General features: G+C 39.7%; 1 protein-coding gene across 1 annotated transcript in view; it reads right to left on the bottom strand.

The window, feature by feature from the left end:
• Smyd5 (SET and MYND domain containing, class 5) overlaps positions 1–19172 on the bottom strand; it is a 331312-nt gene that overhangs the window by 175763 nt on the left and 136377 nt on the right. The window contains exon 6 of the mRNA XM_090387391.1: positions 16524–16586. Coding sequence (XP_090243517.1) covers positions 16524–16586 — 63 coding nt within the window. The remainder of the gene's footprint in view (positions 1–16523; positions 16587–19172) is intronic.

Here is a 19172-nt window from a genome sequence, read left to right as displayed (position 1 = left end):
TACACATAAACAAAGCTGCATGCGTGTAGCAGCTGAATAAACAACACCGTAAAGGCAGAGATACACTATTAACACCTCACATTTTACTAGAGCACATTTCTGGGGGTTACTACCATAAAACAATAAAAACAATTTCCAGTTGCATTTCTGCTAGTGGAATCTGTTATAAACTGGTAGTAAACTCGATCTAATTGCACTTGCGATTATACTGATAGCTAGAATTGTGTGGGTTACGAGAAATGGTGATTCTGCCATTTCTTGTAAAAATGGTTCGAATGCCATTTCTTGTAAACACAAAGGCGAATCGTGCATAAGCGAATTCGGTTCGTGTTACATTATATAACACAAACCAAATTCGCTTATGCATGATTAAGATATCGTTCCCCTATTTATAAATAGTGTAGTGTAAACACGTGTTATACGAGGACTGACTGTACAACTATTTTGTCTGAAGCTGGAAATCCATAATGCTGGTTCTTTGATTTGGAGCAATTTGTTTGACTTCCATATTTCTGACCACTGAAATGTACAGATTTTTTTTTTTTATATGCTTCAAATAATTTATATATGGTACTTTGTAATTTTCTGGTGTTGTACTGTTTGGTTTTTTGGCTACCTGATCTGCTCTCTCATTATCTACGATACCAGAATGGCCTGGAATCCAGCAGAATTTCAGTGAATGATTCCTACTTCATAGATGGTTTAAACAGGAAATAATTTGTTTTTTAATGGGAGGTGATATTGAAAACTGATTGCCCAATGCAGACACTGCACTCATGGATTCTGTTAGCACTGTCGAAAGCGTTAATATTCTGTAAGGCCAATCTAATCACATAACTCTGCAGTATAACTGCTACATTCAACCAGTAGTGATATGGAGGTTGTAAGACAGCTGTGGCACCAATGGCAGAACCTGTTTTTGAGCCATCTGTATATATTATGCAACTTTGCATATTGTTGAGGGCATGTTCATTATGTAGTTGTTTGATATTTTCATCTGGCAGGGATTTCTTCCCCCATTGTTGAAAGTAGGTATCACAATGAGGGAGATTTACAGACCAGGGTGGAATCAGGAACATCGGTGTCTTGAAGTATGTTATCAAAGTCAGTATTCCAGGTGTGAAGCAAATCTTTTATTCTAATGCCAGAACGTCTATTTTCAGCCTGTTTACTGTTATAGAATTCTGTTCATTCAGGCTTGGTAAGAAACGGCGTAACAGGATGGACTGAAAGGCTCTCAATTTTAGTTGCATAATTAAGAAGCAGCATTTTCCTTCTAAGGTGAAGTGGAAGTTCATGTGCCTCTACATACAGACTCTGGACAGGGGATGTCCTAAACGTGACCAGAGCAGTACGAAGGGCACTATGTTGGATGGAATTAAGTCTGATTAATGCGCTTTTCCTAGCAGAATCATATACAACAGCACCATAATCTAAACGAGACCTGATAGCACGATACAAATGTAATAGAGTGTATCTATCAACATCCCATGTAATAGCAGAAATGGACCTAAGTATATTAAATTTCTTTAAACAAACAGTTTGGAGGTAAGTGATATATGAAACAAAGTTAAGTTTGGTGTCCAATATAAAACCTAGGAAACGAAGATTACTGGTGAGAGGAATCAAATGGTTTTTTAATCTGAGTTCCGGTTCTGGGTGTAGCTTACATTTTTTGCAGAAGTGAACTGAATTGTTTTTTGTTCTGATAAACAATATCCATTCTGCAATGCCCATGTCTCCAACTTATTTATGGAAAGTTGCAGCTGTCTTTCAATGGTACGAATGTTTTTGTGAAAAACAAGATATAGTAAGATCATACATATATAGTTGTACAGTACTGGAGATGTTCTGTGTTATGGTGTTCAGTCTAAGTGAAAAAAGGGTAGAGCTAAGTACTGATCTTTCTGGGACACCTTCTTCTTGCATTAGAGGGTGTTTAATGACAGTACACTACTGCAACAAAGCCAGATGTGTTCAAAAGCTGCTAAGTGGTGGATTTTTAGCATTAGCATTAGTTGAGGCATATGATGCAAGAAAGCAAGCTTATGCAGCATCAGCCAAAAAAAAAAAAAAAAAAAAAAAATCCCTTCCACTTCACCCCTCCGTTCGTTCGAAATACCTGTCTAGCTGAGCTTTAATTTTATTTAGGCTATCAACTTCCACAACAAGGGATGGAAGTCTGTTCTACCATCCAAATACCCGCTGGCTAAAGGCCAATTTCCGCACATTTATCTTTCCTCAATTTGAATTTATGCCCTCTCAGGTGATTATTCTGAGCAAGAGGCAGTATCCCATCAGCATTAAGCATGCTCAACCCATTAAAGGCTTTGTACACCTCTATCAGATCAACTCGCCGGTGCCCAGCTCCAGACACTGTAATTTGCAAAACTTAAGCCTTTCTTCGTAAGAACAATCCTTCGTTCCATTCACTAACCTTGTTGCCCTTCTCTGTACTCGTTCCAGCAGCTCTACATCCTTCTTGAAATGAGGCCTCCAGACCTGTGTACAGTACTCAAGGTGCAGCCTGACCATTGCCTTATACAAGGGAATAATCACCTCCCTATCCCTGCTAGAAAAATTCCCGTATATCATTGATAAGACACCATGAGCTACTCTTGCCGCCCGTCTGCACTGCTCAGAGAACTTCCTATCTGCCTGAAACCCCCAGGTCCTTTTCATTCTCTACCACTGTCAGTGCAGTACCACAGAGTTCATACGTTGCTCTGGGTTTGTTGATTCCCATATGTAGTACTTTACATTTGTCAATGTTAAACTTCATTTGCCACCTCTCAGCCCATCTGCTCAACCTTTCCAGATCCTATTGCAGCAGCATAGCATCAGTAGTGTCCTTAACAACCCTGCCAACCTTTGTATCGTCTGCCAACTTGGATATTAAGCTTGATATACCATCATCAATATTATTTATAAATACAGAAAACAACAATGGACCCAACACTGAACCCCGAGTAACTCCACTAATAACATTAGTCCACGATGAGCAGTGTCCATTAATTACCACTCTCTGTCTTCTGCCATTCAACCATCCCTTAATCCATAGCAACAATTTGCCACCAATGCCACACTGTTCCAATTTATGCAGCAGTCTTCCGTGTGCAACAGTATCAACAGCCTTTCTAAGATCCAAATATATAATAACAAAGTTATTCCCTACATCCAATTCTTTTGTGACTACATCATAGTATCCAATCAAATTGATCAGGCAAGACCTTCCCTTAAAACCATGCTGTGTCTGAGCTATGACTGAATTCTTGTCAAGATGATCCTGCAATGGTTCTTTAACCAGTGCTTTAACAAAGGCGGATAAAAGGCTGACACAAATAATTATAGTCCTGTGAGTTTAACTTCTGTTCCAGGAAAAATTAATGGAAGCATTAGCTAATGCTTCCATTAGCTAATGGAAGCATTAGCTTCCATTGGAAAATCAATGGAAAATTAATGGAAGCATTAGCTAATGCTTCCATTAATTTTCCTGGAACAGAAGTTAAACTCACAGGACTATAATTATTTGTGTCAGCCTTTTATCCTCCTTTGTGAATTGGGATTACATTTGCACATCTCCAGTCTGTGGGTACCTCCCCTGAGTCCAAGCAAGCTCTCATAATTATGGCTGACGGATTGCTTACTTCCTTTGCTGCCTCCTTTAATATAACTGGATAGATCCCATCCACCCCAGGCGCCTTTCTTGTATTTAACTTCAACAATTTCTCCCTCACTTTACTCTCAATTATTACAATATTATCTCGCTCACTGCCAGTGTTTACTTCATCTATGGCATTCCCCTTCCTGAATAACTCCTCAGTGTGAATGTAGATGCAAAATATTGATTTAGTTTGTTAGCTACCGAAGCAGAATCAGGTAGCTAACAAGATTTTCATATTTATTGAATTGAAATTGTTTTTCTAAAACTTTTGATTTAAATTTAGTAGTATAGCGTTATTTTCTGATTAATCTGGTATATTTATTCTTTACTCAGCCTTGTAATTGCATAAAAGTATCGGTAAGGGTATCATATCCACGTGTTGCAAGTTGCAGCTCCGCTGAATGAGAAGTTTTTTAGCCATAGTTAGCTGCTTTATTGACCAATTGATACATCAAATTATTTTCTATAAGTAGCTTATAGACCTAGTCAGGATCGTTAGTTTATTCTGAATTGAGATAGCGAGATTTGGAAGTTAATTAATACTTAAGTATCCGTAGATTTATTGTTCATAATTTGTGCCACTGTTATACGATACAACGTTATATCCAGAACTAGATAGAGTTACTATAGTATAGTATATAATATAATATTCTCAATTAATCAGCAAAATCTATTAAATTTGTTAAACTTCACTGTCAATTAAATTGTACTTTTAACTAAATACATATAACGACTTAGATTACAAATGTAACATAAATAATTAAAACATAACTTGATACGGAAGTTATATAAACGGAACTCGTAGATATTTGATACTGAAAAATAAATATAGCGTTATAACTGTGTTGGGATACAAGTTTAGGGTTATAATTTTGTTCTGAAATTGAAATTTTACTGAAATTAAATCGAAATCATGACTCAGACGAAAGCAGCAAATCAAAAGGCTCAAGCTAATGGGAATGCTGTGGCTCAGAGGAGAACTGAGGGGGGCAGTTGCCCTCTGAATCACAGCCTTTTAAAATGCACTGCTTGCATGATGTTTGTGGAGCAATCGGGTACGGGACATGATACTGCCATGGGGGATGTCTTTGTGTGTGTGCGATGCAAGGAGTGTAACGAAATTAGATGACAACTCAGCGTTGTTATGGGCCTATATGAGAGCTTAAAGGACAGGGTGGATGCCCTCGAAGGATCTAAAGTGAGGGCCCATCAAGCTCTCAGGTGCCCACATCAGGGACAGAGCTTGCACTTGGTCATCGCGCAACACAGCAGCAACCCCCAAGGCACAATGCGCTGGTCCCACAGGAATTAGTAGTTGTTGGTGACTCTACTGTCAGGGAAACGGGGAACATGATTTGTAAAAAGGATAGGTGGAACAGGACCAGGGTATGTCTGACTGAGGCAAAGGTTGATGATGTTGTAGAGTGGATAAGGGCACAAAAGGTGATATAGTTGTACACGTTGGCACTAATGATATTAAGAGGAGGAGACCGGCAGAATTACTTAACAAGTACAGGTCACTGTTGAAAAAAAGCTGTGAATTAGGGTTGAATTTATGTAGAAAATATGTAGAATATTATGTAGAAAAGCATGTTTGGGGGTTGGCGAGCAAAGCGACAAGGCCCCCTAGTATAAATTATAAGTATTATAATATATATATATTATTTATAATTTTTAATTTTTTAAATATTTATATATATTTATAATATATGAGTATAATAGTGATGTAGTGTGCTGCAAAATTTTAACGCCTTTAAAAGTGTGTCGTGACAAAGAAATGGTTGAGAAAGGTACTAGTCTTTTTGTTCCAACTAAGAAATACTGCTCTAGGTTCAGGACCAAATGGATGTCAGATGACTTAATGAGACTAGTGGCAGAGAAGAAAAATGCATGGGATGCACATAAATTGTCAGGTGACACAGAAGCCTAATGTAGATACATGCTAATCTGTATTCAAGTCACAAAGAAGATTAGGCAAGCAAAGGCCGAGTAAAATCTTTGGCTAAGGATGCAAAGAAAAAACAGCAAAAACTTTACTTATAAGCTCTAAACGGAAGGGAATGAATCAGATTGGTACATTTCACATCAATGGTTTGACTGTAGATGATCATTCTAATTTAGCTGCCGAACTAAATGAGCATTTTGCATCTACATTCATACATGAGTTATTCAAGGAGGAGAGGCCAGATGTTTATCAAACTCCAAGAGAGAATTAAATGATTTTGTAATAACTAAGAGCAAAGTGGAGAAGAAATTGTTGAAGTTAAACATAAGAAAGGCACCTGGGGTGGATGGGATTTATCCAGTAAAGGAGGCAGCAAAGGAAGTAAGCAAACCCTTAGCCATAATTATGAGAGCATCCTTGAATTCGGGGGAAGTCCCCATGGACTGGAGATGTGCAAATGTATCTCCAATTCACAAAGGGAGATCAAAGTGTGATATGAGTAATTACAGACCTGTTAGTTTGACTTCTGTTTCAGACAAAATAATGGAGACATTGGTTAAAGAAGCCCCGCAAGATCATCTAGACAAGAAAACAGTAATAATTCAGACACAGCATGGTTTTGTGAATGGGAAACCTTGTCTGACCAATTTGGTTGGATACTATGTGGTCACAAAGGACTGGATGCAAAAAATAACTTTGATATCATATAGTTGGATTTCAGGAAAGCTTTTGATACTATTGCACATGGAAGACTACTGTACAAATTGTAGCAGTATGGTATTAAGGGCAAGTTGCTACAATGGAGAAAAGGATGGTTGAGTGGGAGAAGACAGAGTGGTGATCAATGTGTACTGCTCTTCGTGGACTAATGTTATTAGTGGTGTCCCTCAGGGTTTGGAGTTGGGCCCATTGTTATTTTGTATATTTATCAATGATATTGATAAAGGTATATCAAGCTTAATGACAAAGTTTGCAGATGATACAAAGGTTGGCAGGGTTGTTAATACCAGCAATGACAGTATGCTGCTGAAACAGGATCTGGAAAAAGTTGGGTAGAAGGGCTGAGAAGTGGCAACTGAAGTTTATAATTGACAAATGCAAAGTCCTGCATACGGGTGCAGTAATCACAGAGAAATTAGCATTAGCATTAGTAGAGGCATTTGATGCAAGAAAGCAAGCTTATACAGCATTAGCCAAAAAAAAAAAAAAAAAAAACCCACTTCCACTTCACCCCTCTGTTCGTTCAAAATACCTGTCCAGCTGAGCCTTAAACTTATTTAGGCTATCAACCTCCACCACAAGGGATGGAAGTCCGTTCCACCAACCAACCACCCGCTGGCTAAAGGCAAATTTCCGCACGTCTATCCTACATCTGTCTTTCCTCAATTTGAATCTATGCCCTCTCAAGTGATTTTTCTGAGCTAGAGGAAGAATCCCATCAGCATTGAGCATGCTTAAACCATTCAAGGCTTTATACACCTCTATCAGATCACCTCGCTGGTGCCTAGTCTCCAGACACTGTAATTTGCAAAACTTAAGCCTTTCTTCGTAAGAGCACCCCTTTGTTCCATTCACTAATCTTGTTGCCCTTCTCTGTACTCGTTCCAGCAGCTCTACATCCTTCTTGAAATGAGGCCTCCAGACCTGTATACAGTACTCTAGGTGTGGCCTGACCATCGCCTTATACAATGGAATAATCACCTCCTTATCCCTGCTGGAAAAATTCCTGTATATCATTGACAATACTCCATGAGCTACTCTTGCAGCCCGTCTGCACTGTCAGAGAACTTCATATCTGCCTGCACAACCACCCCCAAGTCCCTTTCATTCTCTACCACTGTCAGTGTAGTACCACAGAGTTGATAAGTTGCTCTGGGGTTGCTGTTTCCCATGTGTAGTACTTTACATTTATCAATGTTAAACTTCATTTGCCACCTCTCAGCCGATGTGCTCAACCTTTCCAGATCCTGTTGCAGCAGCATAGTGTCAGTAGTGTCCTTGACAACCCTGCCAACCTTTGTATCGTCTGCAAACTTGGACATTAAGCCCGATATACCATCATCAATATCATTTATAAATACAGAAAACAATAATGGACCCAACACTGAGCCCTGAGGGACTCCACTAATAACATCAGTCCACGATGAGCAGTGTCCATTGATTACCACTCTCTGTCTTCTCCCCCTCAACCACCCCTTTATCCATAGCAGCATTTTGCCTCCAATGTCACACTGCTCCAATTTGTGTAGCAGTCTTCCATGTGCAACAGTATCAAAAGCCTTTCTAAGATCCAAGTATATAATATCAAAGTTATTCCCTGCATCCAGTTCTTTTGTGACTGCATCATAGTATCCAATCAAGTTGGTCAGGCAAGACTTCCCCTTAACAAAACCATGCTGTGTCTGAGCTATAACTGAAGTCTTGTCTAAATGATCCTGCAGTGCTTCTTTAACCAGTGCCTCCATTAATTTTCCTGGAACAGAAGTTAAGCTCACAGGTCTATAATTACTTGTGTCAGCCTTTGATCCTCCTTTGTGAATTGGGGTCACATTTGCACATTTCCAGTCTATGGGTACCTCCCCTGAGTCCAAGGAAGCTCTCATAATTATGGCTAAGGGTTTGCTTACTTCCTTTGCTGCCTCCTTTAATATAACTGGATAGATCCCATCCACCCCGGGTGCCTTTCTTGTGTTTATCTTCAACAGTTTCTCCTCCACTTTACTCCCAGTTATTTCAAGATTCTGTAGCTTACTGCTAGAGTTGAATACACCTCTGGCATTCCCCTCGCTGAATAACTCCTCATGTGTGAATGTCGATGCAAAATATTCATTTAGTTTGTTAGCTACCTGAGCAGGATCATCAACACTTGACCCATCAATATCAAGTGGACCAATCTGATTCATCCCCTTCCTTCTAGAGTTTACATAAGTAAAGAACTCTTTGCTGTTTTTCTTTGCATCCCTTGCCAAGGATTTCTCGTAATCTGCCTTCGCCTGCCTAACCTCCTTTGTAACTTGGTTGCATATCAACTTGTATCTATCATAGGCGTCTGTGTCATGTGTTAATTTGTATGTATCCCATGCATTTTTCTTTTCTGCCATATGCCTCATTAGTTCATCTGACATCCATTTTGGCCTAAACCTTGAACAATATTTCTTAGTTGGTATGTAAAGCCTAGTAGCTTCCAAGATAAGTTCTTTGAATGCTTCGCATTTTGAATTTGCTGTTGGTAACATCATCAGTTGGTCCCACTGTATAGAATTTAAATACTGTCTGTCTCAGTCCATCGTAGTCGCCTTTACAGAAGCAATAACCCTTCCCTTTACCCCTAATGGTAGTTACCTCTTTGAGTAAATCCCACTTCAGCACACTGTGATCACTGCCACCTAGTGGTTCATTTATCTGCAGATTCTTAATGCATGAAGAATCACTGCTGATAATCAAATCAAGAGTATTACTCCCTCTAGTTGCCTTCCGAACATGCTGATGTAGAAAACAATCATCCAATAAATCCACAAAAGTCCTGGTAGTGTGTGAGTAACCAGCCCCCAAATTCCAGTCAATATCTGAGAAATTAAAATCTCCAATTATAAGACACTCTGATTTACTGGCCCACTCTATTTCCCTGTACAGTTCCTTATTATACTCATCAGAGTCATTAGGCCTATAGCACACTCCTACTCTCAATTTTGATCTCCCAATGTTTATGTCACACCAAACTGACTCCACACTGCACTGTCCCGCGATGTCGACTGGCTTCACTTCCTTGGTTTTTATGTGTTTCTTAACTAATAACATAACCCCTCCTCCCTTCCTATCCTGTCTATCCTTTCTGTAGACATTGTACTCCCCAAATTGCAGTTCTGCATCCCTTATATCTGTGTGACACCACGTCTCTGATATCCCAACAATATCTGCCTTCGATGTTTTGAGCAATACCTCTAATTCATCAAATTTATTTACTAAACTCCTAGCATTGGTGTACACGCAAGTATACCTGCACCTGTTTCTATTCTTAGCTACCCTAACACAACCCATGTGTTTACTTGTATCGCAATGGCTCCCAGCAGTCTCTGAAATACCATGCATCTTGTTTTTCAGGCTTCTGCTCATTCTAATAGAAGCAGTGCAAGAATCTCTTTCACCTCTGCCAGTGGCTACTGTCAATCTATTGGTCTTTGTCTCCCCCCAAGCTAGCAGTTTTCTGACCCACCTAACACTGCCTCGATAGCATCAGCAAATATTCTTGCACCCTTTCTATTTAAGTGTATCCCATCCCTGTAGAAGCAATCTCTCCTGTTAACAAGTACAGTCCAGGCTGAAAAAAATTCTACCCCTTGAGCCTTGCACAATCTTTCCAGGGCCGAATTGATCGACAAGGCTATCATCATATACTCCCTCCTATCGTGTCTGGGCAGAATTGCAGACACTTTCAAATTCAACCCTAATTCTCGGCTTTTGTTCAACAGTGACCTGTACTTGTTAAGTAATTCTGCCGGTCTCCTACTCTTAATATTATTAGTGCCAACGTGTACAACTATATCACCTTTTGTGCCCTTAAAAGATGATATTCGCTCTACAAAGTCATCAACCTTTGCCCCTGGCAGACATACCCTGGTCCTGTTCCACCTATCTTTTTTACAAAGCATGTTTCCCGTTTCCCTGACAATAGAGTCACCAACAACTACTAGTTCCTTCGGGACCAGCTTATTCTGCCTTAGGGGTTGTCTCTGTGTCACGCGATGCCCAAGTGCAAGCTCTGGCGTTGATGTGGGCAGCTGAGAGCTTGATGGGCCTGAAATGACCAACAATGCGGTGTTACACTCAGGATAGTGGAGAATGGGCGTAATTGTGCAGTCAGATATGAAGTTTTCTGAGCAGTGCAGGCAGGCTGCAAGAGTAGGTCATTGGTCTTGTTTTGCAAGATAAGGAGGTGATCCCCTTGTTATAAGGCAATGGTCAGGCTACATCTTGAGTACTGCGTACAGATCTGGAAGCCTCATTTTAGGAAAGGTGTAGAGTTGCTAGAATGAGTACAGAGAAGGGCAACAAGACTGGTGAAGGGAACAAAGGGGTGCTCTTCTGCAAATTACAGCTTGCAGAAGTTGAACAAATTGTTCTGCTATTTGCAGAAGTTCTGTAAATTGCAGCCTCTGGAGACTAGGCACTTGCGAGGCAATCTGATTGGGGTGAATAAGGCTTTGTATGAATTGAGCAGGCTCAATGCTGATGGAATTCTTCCTCACGCTCAGATTACAAACCTGAGGGGGCATAGATTCAAAATGAAGAAAGACAGTTGTAGAAGAAATTTGTGAAAATTTGCCTTTAGCTAGCAGGTAGTTGATTGCTTGAACAAAACTTCCAACTGTTGTTGCAGAAGTTGATAGCTTAAATAAATTCAAGGCAGAACTAGACAAACATTTCGAATAAATGGATCAGTGAAATGGGAATTTTTTTTGTTTTTTTTTTGTTTTGGCCGATGCTTGCTTTCTTGCATCATGTGCCTCTACTAATGCTAATGACAGTAATGACAGTATACTATTGGAACATGATCTAGAAAAATTGAGCAGATGGGCTGAGAGGTGGCAAATGAAGTTTAACATTAAGGAATTTAAAGTAATGCATATGGGTAGCAGTAACTCCAGAGTAATGTACCAACTGTGTGGTACTACACTCAGGGTGGTAGATAATGAAAAGAACCTGGGGTAATTGTGCAGTCAGATATGAAGTTTTTTGATCAGTGAAGAGAGGCAGGCTGCAAGAGTAGCTCATGGTGTCTTGTCAATGATATACAGAAATTTTGCTAGCAAGGATAAGGATGTGATTTTGCTCTTGTATAAGGCAATGGTCAGGTCCCACCTTGAGTACTGCATACAATTCTGGAGGCCTTATTTTAGATAGGATGTAAAGCTGCTGGAATGCGTACAGAGAAAGACGAGACTGGCGAGTGGAACAAAGGGTTGCGCTTACCAAGAAAGACTTAGGTTCTGCAAATTTCAGTGTTTGGAGACTAGGCACCTGTGAGGTGATCTAATTGAGGTGTATAAGGCCTTAAATGGCTTGAACAAACTCAATGTTGATGGGAATCTTTCTCTTGCTCAAATTACTCATCTGAGAGGACTTTGGAATAAGTCCAACTTGATATATGTCCTGTTTGGATGTGAAAAATTTTGTTTGGTATACGACCTTTGTTTGGAATACGACTCGCGTGCGTAAAAATGATTCACGACACTGCACACTACCCTTGTTTACCTCTCTTGAGACAAAACCACGACTCAGAGATGCCAGATCTTACCCGCTCTCCAAAAACCGAATAAAAGCCGACCAAGGATGGATGCTAGCAAAGTAGGCGTGCCCGTCCTCACTTGGCTTTCCGAATAAAACCAACTGAGGACATATGCGCACTTATGTCCTCGATCGACTGAATTTGGTTTTTGGGGAGGGGGTAAGATCTGGCATCTCTACTACGACTGCCCACGAGCATCAGTACGACAGTTTCTACCATTCAGTGAACAACCCGCGCTATAACACTCTGAATTTTCATGTGATTTTGTGTTTTTTCGCGTAAATTTTTTGTAAATTCATTAACCATGAGTTCTAAGAAAGTTAATGAGAAGAGCCAAGCAACGAAGAAAATGGTTAGGATCACCATGGAGATGAAAAAAAGAGATTGCTGAAAAGTATGAAGGTGGCATGCGTATCCAGGACTTGGCTGCTGCATACTGTATGCCGAGAACGATGGTATCTACGATTGCGAAAAACAAAGACGTTATTAAATCTGCTTACTTTGTGAAGGGGATGAAATCGATAACCAAACAAAGATCAGGGCCATTAGAGCATGTTGAGAAATTGCTTTTGATCTGGATAACAGAAAAACAGTGTGCTGGCGATAGCGTATTGGAGGCAATGATTTGCGAAAAGGCAAAACTGATGCATGTCGATCTTTTGAAAAACAAGGCAGGAACAAGCCAAGAAAGTGAAGTGTTTAAAGCTAGCCATGGCTGGTTTGATAATTTTAAGAAGCGGACTGGCATTCACAGTGTTGTGAAGCATGGAGAGGGAGCCAGTGCTGATAAAGATGCTGCCAATGATTTTGTTGCAGAGTTTGGGGAATTTGTAGAGGCTGAGGGTTTTGTTCCCCAACAAGTTTTTAATTGTGACAAAACAGGCCTTTTTGGAAGAAAATGCCTAACAGGACCTATATTACACAAGAGGAGAAGGCATTGACAGAGCACAAGCCAACGAAGGACAGGCTAACTTTCTCGTTCTGTGGCAATGCAAGTGGGGATTGCAAATTGAAGCCTTTACTGATCTACCACTCTGAAAATTCGAGGGCCTTTAAGAAACATAACGTGCAGAAAACTCAGTTACCTGTGATGTGGAGGTCAAACAGCAAGGCTTGGGTAACCAGAGAATATTTCAGCAAGTGGTTTAATGTTATGTTTGGGCCAAGCGTAAAAAGTTATTTAGAGAAAAACCTGCTTCTGAAGGCCCTCCTCATAATGGACAATGCTCCAGCTCACCTTCCAAGCTTGCAGGACTATGTACTGCCGGAGTTTGACTTCATCACTGTAAAGTCCCCCCCCCCCCCCCCCCCCCCCAACAAGACTCCTCTCATTCAGCCGTTGGACCAGCAGGTCATCAGTAATTTCAAGAAACTCTACACTAAAGCACTATTCCAGAGGTGCTTTGAAGTGACCTCTGACACAGAATTAACCCTGAGAGAGTTTTGGAAAGATCACTTTACTATCATCCATTGGATATCTCTCATTGACAAAGCCTGGCAGGAAGTTTCCTACAGAACAATGAACTCTGCCTGGAGGAATTTGTAGCCAGAAGCAGTAACTGAAAGGGACTTTGAGCCTGTGCCTATAGCGGAGGATACTGTCTCTCTGGGCAGGTCCATGGGTCTGGATGTGAGTGATGGTGATGTGGAGGAGTTAGTGGAGGGGCACAGGGAACAGCTGACCACTGAGGAGCTGCAGGAACTTGAGAATTTATTTGTTTTTTTTTTTTTTTTTTTTAGGAGCATTAGCAACTAAGGCCATATTGCTCTGGGATAGGCGGTGGTCTTTCCCTGACGTTTCCGCATCCTCCGTATTTGGTGGTGACGGGCTTGAACCCAGGTCTAATCAAGAAGCGTGTGCTACGCACTGCTGCTCCTTCCCACCTGGCTTCACTTGGAACTTCAGAAGGAGGAGCACAAGACTAAGATGGATACACTCTCTTCAGGCTCGGAGGAGGAGGAGATAGAGGAAGCCCCTACTTCATTAATCAAGGATATCTTTGCTAAATGGATGGATGTCAAAAACTTTGCAGAGAAGTACCACCCCAACAAAGCCCAAACAAGCCGTAATAGCATTGTCTGGAATGACCAGACAATGTCACATTTCCGAAACATCCTGAGGAGAAAGCAGAAGCAAAGTTCTCTGGACAGATTTTTAGCAAACATCAAACCTGGTGATCCTCAAACAGGTCCAAGTAGGGAAAAGAGACAGAAAAGAGAAAATTAAAGTTTGTTAAATTTTCATTTATTTCATCTAATTGCTTTTGTATTTATGTATTTTAGTATTAAGCAGTGTTTAAATTATTTTATACAACCCCATCAATGTATAATATGCCAATAACAATAGGATTTTTTTTCATGGGAACGGATTAATCATTTTCCCTTTATTTCTTATGGGAAAAATTCGTTTGGCATACGTCCTGTTTGATATAAGTCCAAGGATCTGGAATGGATTAAGGACGTATACTGAGGTACCACTGTAAATTCAATTTAAGGAAAGACAATTGCAAAATAGATGTGTGGAAATTTGCCTTTAGCCAGGGGGTGGTTGATAGTTGGAACAAACTTCCATCTGTCATAGTGGAGGTCGAAAACTTTAAGTTCAATGAAGTTGAATGCCGACCCTTGGTGAGCTATGTACCACATTGTCACCAACAAGCTTCACCAGGAGAAAAGCTACTACTACTAATGGTTTCTCTACCCATATCTGGGATGACACTATCACGAACATTCTCAATGCATTATTCCCTGTTGAAGATCTTGCTCTGTCCTCCACTGAACAAGATATCTGTCATTTAATTGATAATTATATGCAGGAACTAAAACTCCCCTTTTCCCTGAAGAACTAAATGCTGCTATTGACTACACTGTGAACAATAAATGTAGTAGTAGTGGCATCTGATGCAAGAAAGCAAGTGCATGGGCTTATGCAGCATCAGCCAAGAAAAAAAAAAAAAAAAAAAAGAATCACACCATTCCCTCCAAATGCCTGTCCAGTTCCTCCTTAAATTTATTCAACCTATCAAGTTCCACAACGACAGATGGAAGTTTGTTCCAGCAATTAACCACCCGCTGGCTAAAGGAAAATTTCCGCACATCTATTCTATATCTGTCTTTTCTTAATTTGAATTTATGCCCCCTTAGGTTCGTAATCTGAACAAGTGGAAGGATCCCATCAGAATTCAGCGTGCTCAACCCATTCAAGGCCTTATACACCTCAATCAGATCAGCGTGCAGGTGCCTATTCTCCAGCCACTGCAATTTGCAGAACTTAAGCCTCTCTTGGCAAGAGGATCCCTTCATTCCCCTCACCAATCTTGTTTCCCTTCTCTGTACACGTTCAAGCAAATCGACATCCTTCCTAAAATGAGGCCTCCAGACACACACAGTACTCAAGGCATGGTCTGACCATTGCCTTATACAGAGGGACAATCACCTCCTTTTCGCTGCTGACAAAATTCCTATATATCATTGACAAAACCCCATGACCTGCCCTGGCAGGTCATGGGGTTTTTTCATTTTCTGCCACTTTTTCATTTTCTACCACCTTAAGTGTAGTACCACACAGTTGGTACTTTTCTCTTGGGTTACTTCTACCCATATGCAGTACTTTGCATTTGTCAAGGTTAAACTTCAGTTGCCACTTCTTAGCCCATCTGCCCAAATTATCTAGATCCTGTTGCAGTAGCACACTGCCATTACTGTCATTAACAACCCTGCCAACCTTTGTATCATCTGCAAACTTTAACACTAAGCCTGATATACCTTCATCAATATCATTGATAAATATACAAAACAACAGGGGACCCAACACTGAACCCTGTGGGACTCCATAAATAACATTAGTCCAAGAAGAGCAGCACCCATTGATTACCACCCTCTGTCTTCTCCCACTTAACCATCCTTTTATCCATTGTAGCAACTTACCCTTAATACCATTCTGCTCCGATTTGTACAATAGTCTTCAGTGCGCAACAGTGTCAAAAGCTTTCCTGAAATCCAAATATATGATATCAAAATTATTTTTTGCATCTAGTTCCTTTGTAACCACATCATAATAACCAATCAAATTTGTTAGACAAGAATTTCTCTTAACAAACCCATGCTGTGTCTGAATTATTGTTGCAGTCTTGTCTAGATGATCCTGCAATGCATCTTTAACCAGTGACTCCATTATTTTACCCGGAACAGAAGTTCAACTAAATGGTCTGTAATTATTCTTGTCACCCTTCGATCCCCCTTTGTCAACTGGGGATACATTTGCACATCTCCAGTCCGTGGGAACCTCCCCTGAGTCCAAGGATCAGGAGCTGACATGTGCTTCTTCTGCTTAGATGGATATGAGGTATGGCAATAAAGTTCCCAGAATGGTGCAATAAAAAGAACAAAGGGAAAGGTGCTTAAAATTATGTAATCGCCACCTGACTGAATGCATTTATTACACCATTCTAAAAGTTTCTGAAAAGGGTCATCGAAGGCATCGAAAGAGATGATATTCAGTTCAGCAGTTGTTTCTTTATCAAAATATATTATACAGTTAAAGAAGAAATTACCACTTACTGTTAAAAAAAAATAATAGAAAATTCAACTTATGAACTCATTAATAAAATATTTATTTAAATACTTACATGATGGATATCTTCATCATACAATGCTTTAGTCATTAATTGTCTCAAATGTTCAACCTGAGCCTGTAAATCAATTATAAAATGACTTCATTAAATTTTTTTTAATAAATTTCTGTCACTACCATGTACACTGATGAAAACAAAATAAACAACAACTAAGAAAAGGAGTAGGGTATATTTAAAAAGGTATTAAAATCTCACACTAAGCATTGACTGGCACCACGGGTAAAATAAACACTTCTTTGCTTTATATTTTTCTGTCTTACTGCCTCCTTGGGAACACTTTGTTCTCCTTCCAGTGAGAGAAACACATATTGACTGGAATTTGAGGATTGGTCACTCACACATTAGCAAGGCTTTTGTGGATTTATTGGATGATTGTTTTCTACATCACCATGTTTGGGAGGCAACTAGATCTGATTACTTGATCAGTAGTGATTCATCATGCATTAAGAATCTGCAGATAAAGGAACCACTATGTGGCAGTGATCACAGTGTGCTGAAGTGGGATTTACTCAAAGAGGTAACTACCCTCAAGGGTAAAGGGAAGGGTTTTTGCTTTCGCAAAGGCGACTACGGTGGTCTGAGACAGTATTTAAATTCTATACGGTGGACCAGCTGATGATGTTAACAACAGCAAATTCAAAATGGGAAACGTTCAAAGAATTTATCTTGGAAGCTACTAGGCTTTACATACCAACTAAGAAATATTGTTCAAGATTTAGGCATAAATGGATGTCAGATGAACTAGTGAGACATGGCAGAGAAGAAAAATGATTGGGATACATATAAATTAATGGGTGACATGGAAGCCTATGATAGATATAAGCTGTAACCAAGTCACAAAGGAGATTAGGCAGGCAAAGGCAGATTATGAGAAATCTTTAGCAAAGGATGCAAAGAAAAACAGCAAAGAGTTCTTTACCTATGTAAACTCTAGAAGGAAAAGGATGAATCAGAATGGTCCACTGGATATTGATGGTTCAACTGTTGATGATCCTGCTCAGGTGACTAACAAACTTTGGTCTCAGAAATACAAATATTAACTAGCAGGTTCTTAAATAGGGGTTATCCCCTTGCCACAATAAACCGAATTAGGGTACAGGCTAAGGATAAGATACAAAATTCTACACCAACCAACAATAGTAATATCAAAAAATACTTTATTTCTGTCCCATATGTTGAACAGTGGCATAAACAGCTTAATAAATTCTTTAAAGATACCAAATTTAAAAAATTGTGGCCAGGCCAATATGGAAAATATACTGAACAATCGCTCGGTTCTTTCCGCATTTGCAACACAAATTAATTATTTGGTATACAAGATTTCTTGCGGTAATTGCAACTTGTCTTACCAAAGCTCGACGCGATTTTCTCTGAATTTACACGAATGTGTAAATCAACATGAAGCCTCAGTTCGTGCTTCTCGTTCAGCAGCGTCAGAATTAGCCTTTCATGCCATTAACGAAAAACACTTTTTTATTTAACGAGGCCAAAATACTTAATGTTCAATGTAATTACACGTGACTATTAATTGCAGAAACCGTAGAAATTAAATTACACGAGAATTCTGTTAATGTTCGGCGGCCATATTTGATCTCCGATGCGTGGACCCTTACACACATGCGTGAAGACAAAATCACTATTTAAGTTTCAGGTTCAACCCTATTCGGTAATTTTCATTCCTGTGATCACAACATATGGTCGAAAAGCGTTGTCAGCTTCAGGAAGGAAAATCATTTTGAATATTTTCGTTAGATTTTTTAATTTTTAATTGTGCTAAATTGGTTTTTAATTAATTATGTATTTTTTACTCTTATGTAAGTTTTCGATTTTTTCGTTTTAATTTCTGGAGAGTATCATACGGAAGTGTTCTATGTACTATACTGAGGTAAACTCCTCTTATTTGCGCACACACGTGCAGTGTATGGCTGCCTGTAAAGTGAGCTCTTCATATAATATGCAATTTTAAAGCGATTCTTATCTTCCCAAGTATGAAATTTATGTCAAATGGTCCATCTCATCATCATGGAGCTGATGATCACATCTACTGAACTTGATGGTTACCAGGTAATCTTTTATATTAATTTTATTTAAGACTGTTGCTAAGAATATAGAAGCTGGGCTATTGTGTTGTGTATAACACGTCAAGCTAACCTCTTCTCTGTATGTTGGAAGGACAAAGTCAAAGGTGTGCCTAATACACTAATTCCCAAGGGTGACCTGCTAAAAGGAGGTAAAGTTAATCTTTGCCTCCAGCTCTCTCTCAACTGAACACTCTCTTGGTATAGCCTTATCTTCGATCACGCGCTTCGTGGAAACTGAACTTAAAAGCTTTTGAAACAGAACACAACATTAAAATGACAAACAATCAAAGTATCTGCGCAATTTGTAAGGTGAAATAAACTGTATTCCTCAGCTTCTGTGCAAGCAGGGTTTTGTAAGCCATGCATCCCCACAGTGCTATGGAAATTGAATAAAGAATGGCGAAAAATGTGGACATGCGATCTATGTAATAGAGACAGCATAATCAATGTATGATAATGAATCTGTAAATCCACGCAAAGTAGACAGCAGCATCCTAGCCACTGACGTCAATAAATCTCCATCACTGACGTCATTACCCCCTACTCAACCTCCTCATGACTG

This window comes from Mastigoproctus giganteus, chromosome 13, assembly GCF_048544385.1.
Source record: "Mastigoproctus giganteus isolate SK-2022 chromosome 13, ASM4854438v1, whole genome shotgun sequence".
Taxonomy (NCBI): domain Eukaryota; kingdom Metazoa; phylum Arthropoda; class Arachnida; order Uropygi; family Thelyphonidae; genus Mastigoproctus; species Mastigoproctus giganteus.
The sequence above is the reverse complement of the archived record's forward strand: the minus strand, read 5'-3'. Positions and strand labels throughout refer to the sequence as shown.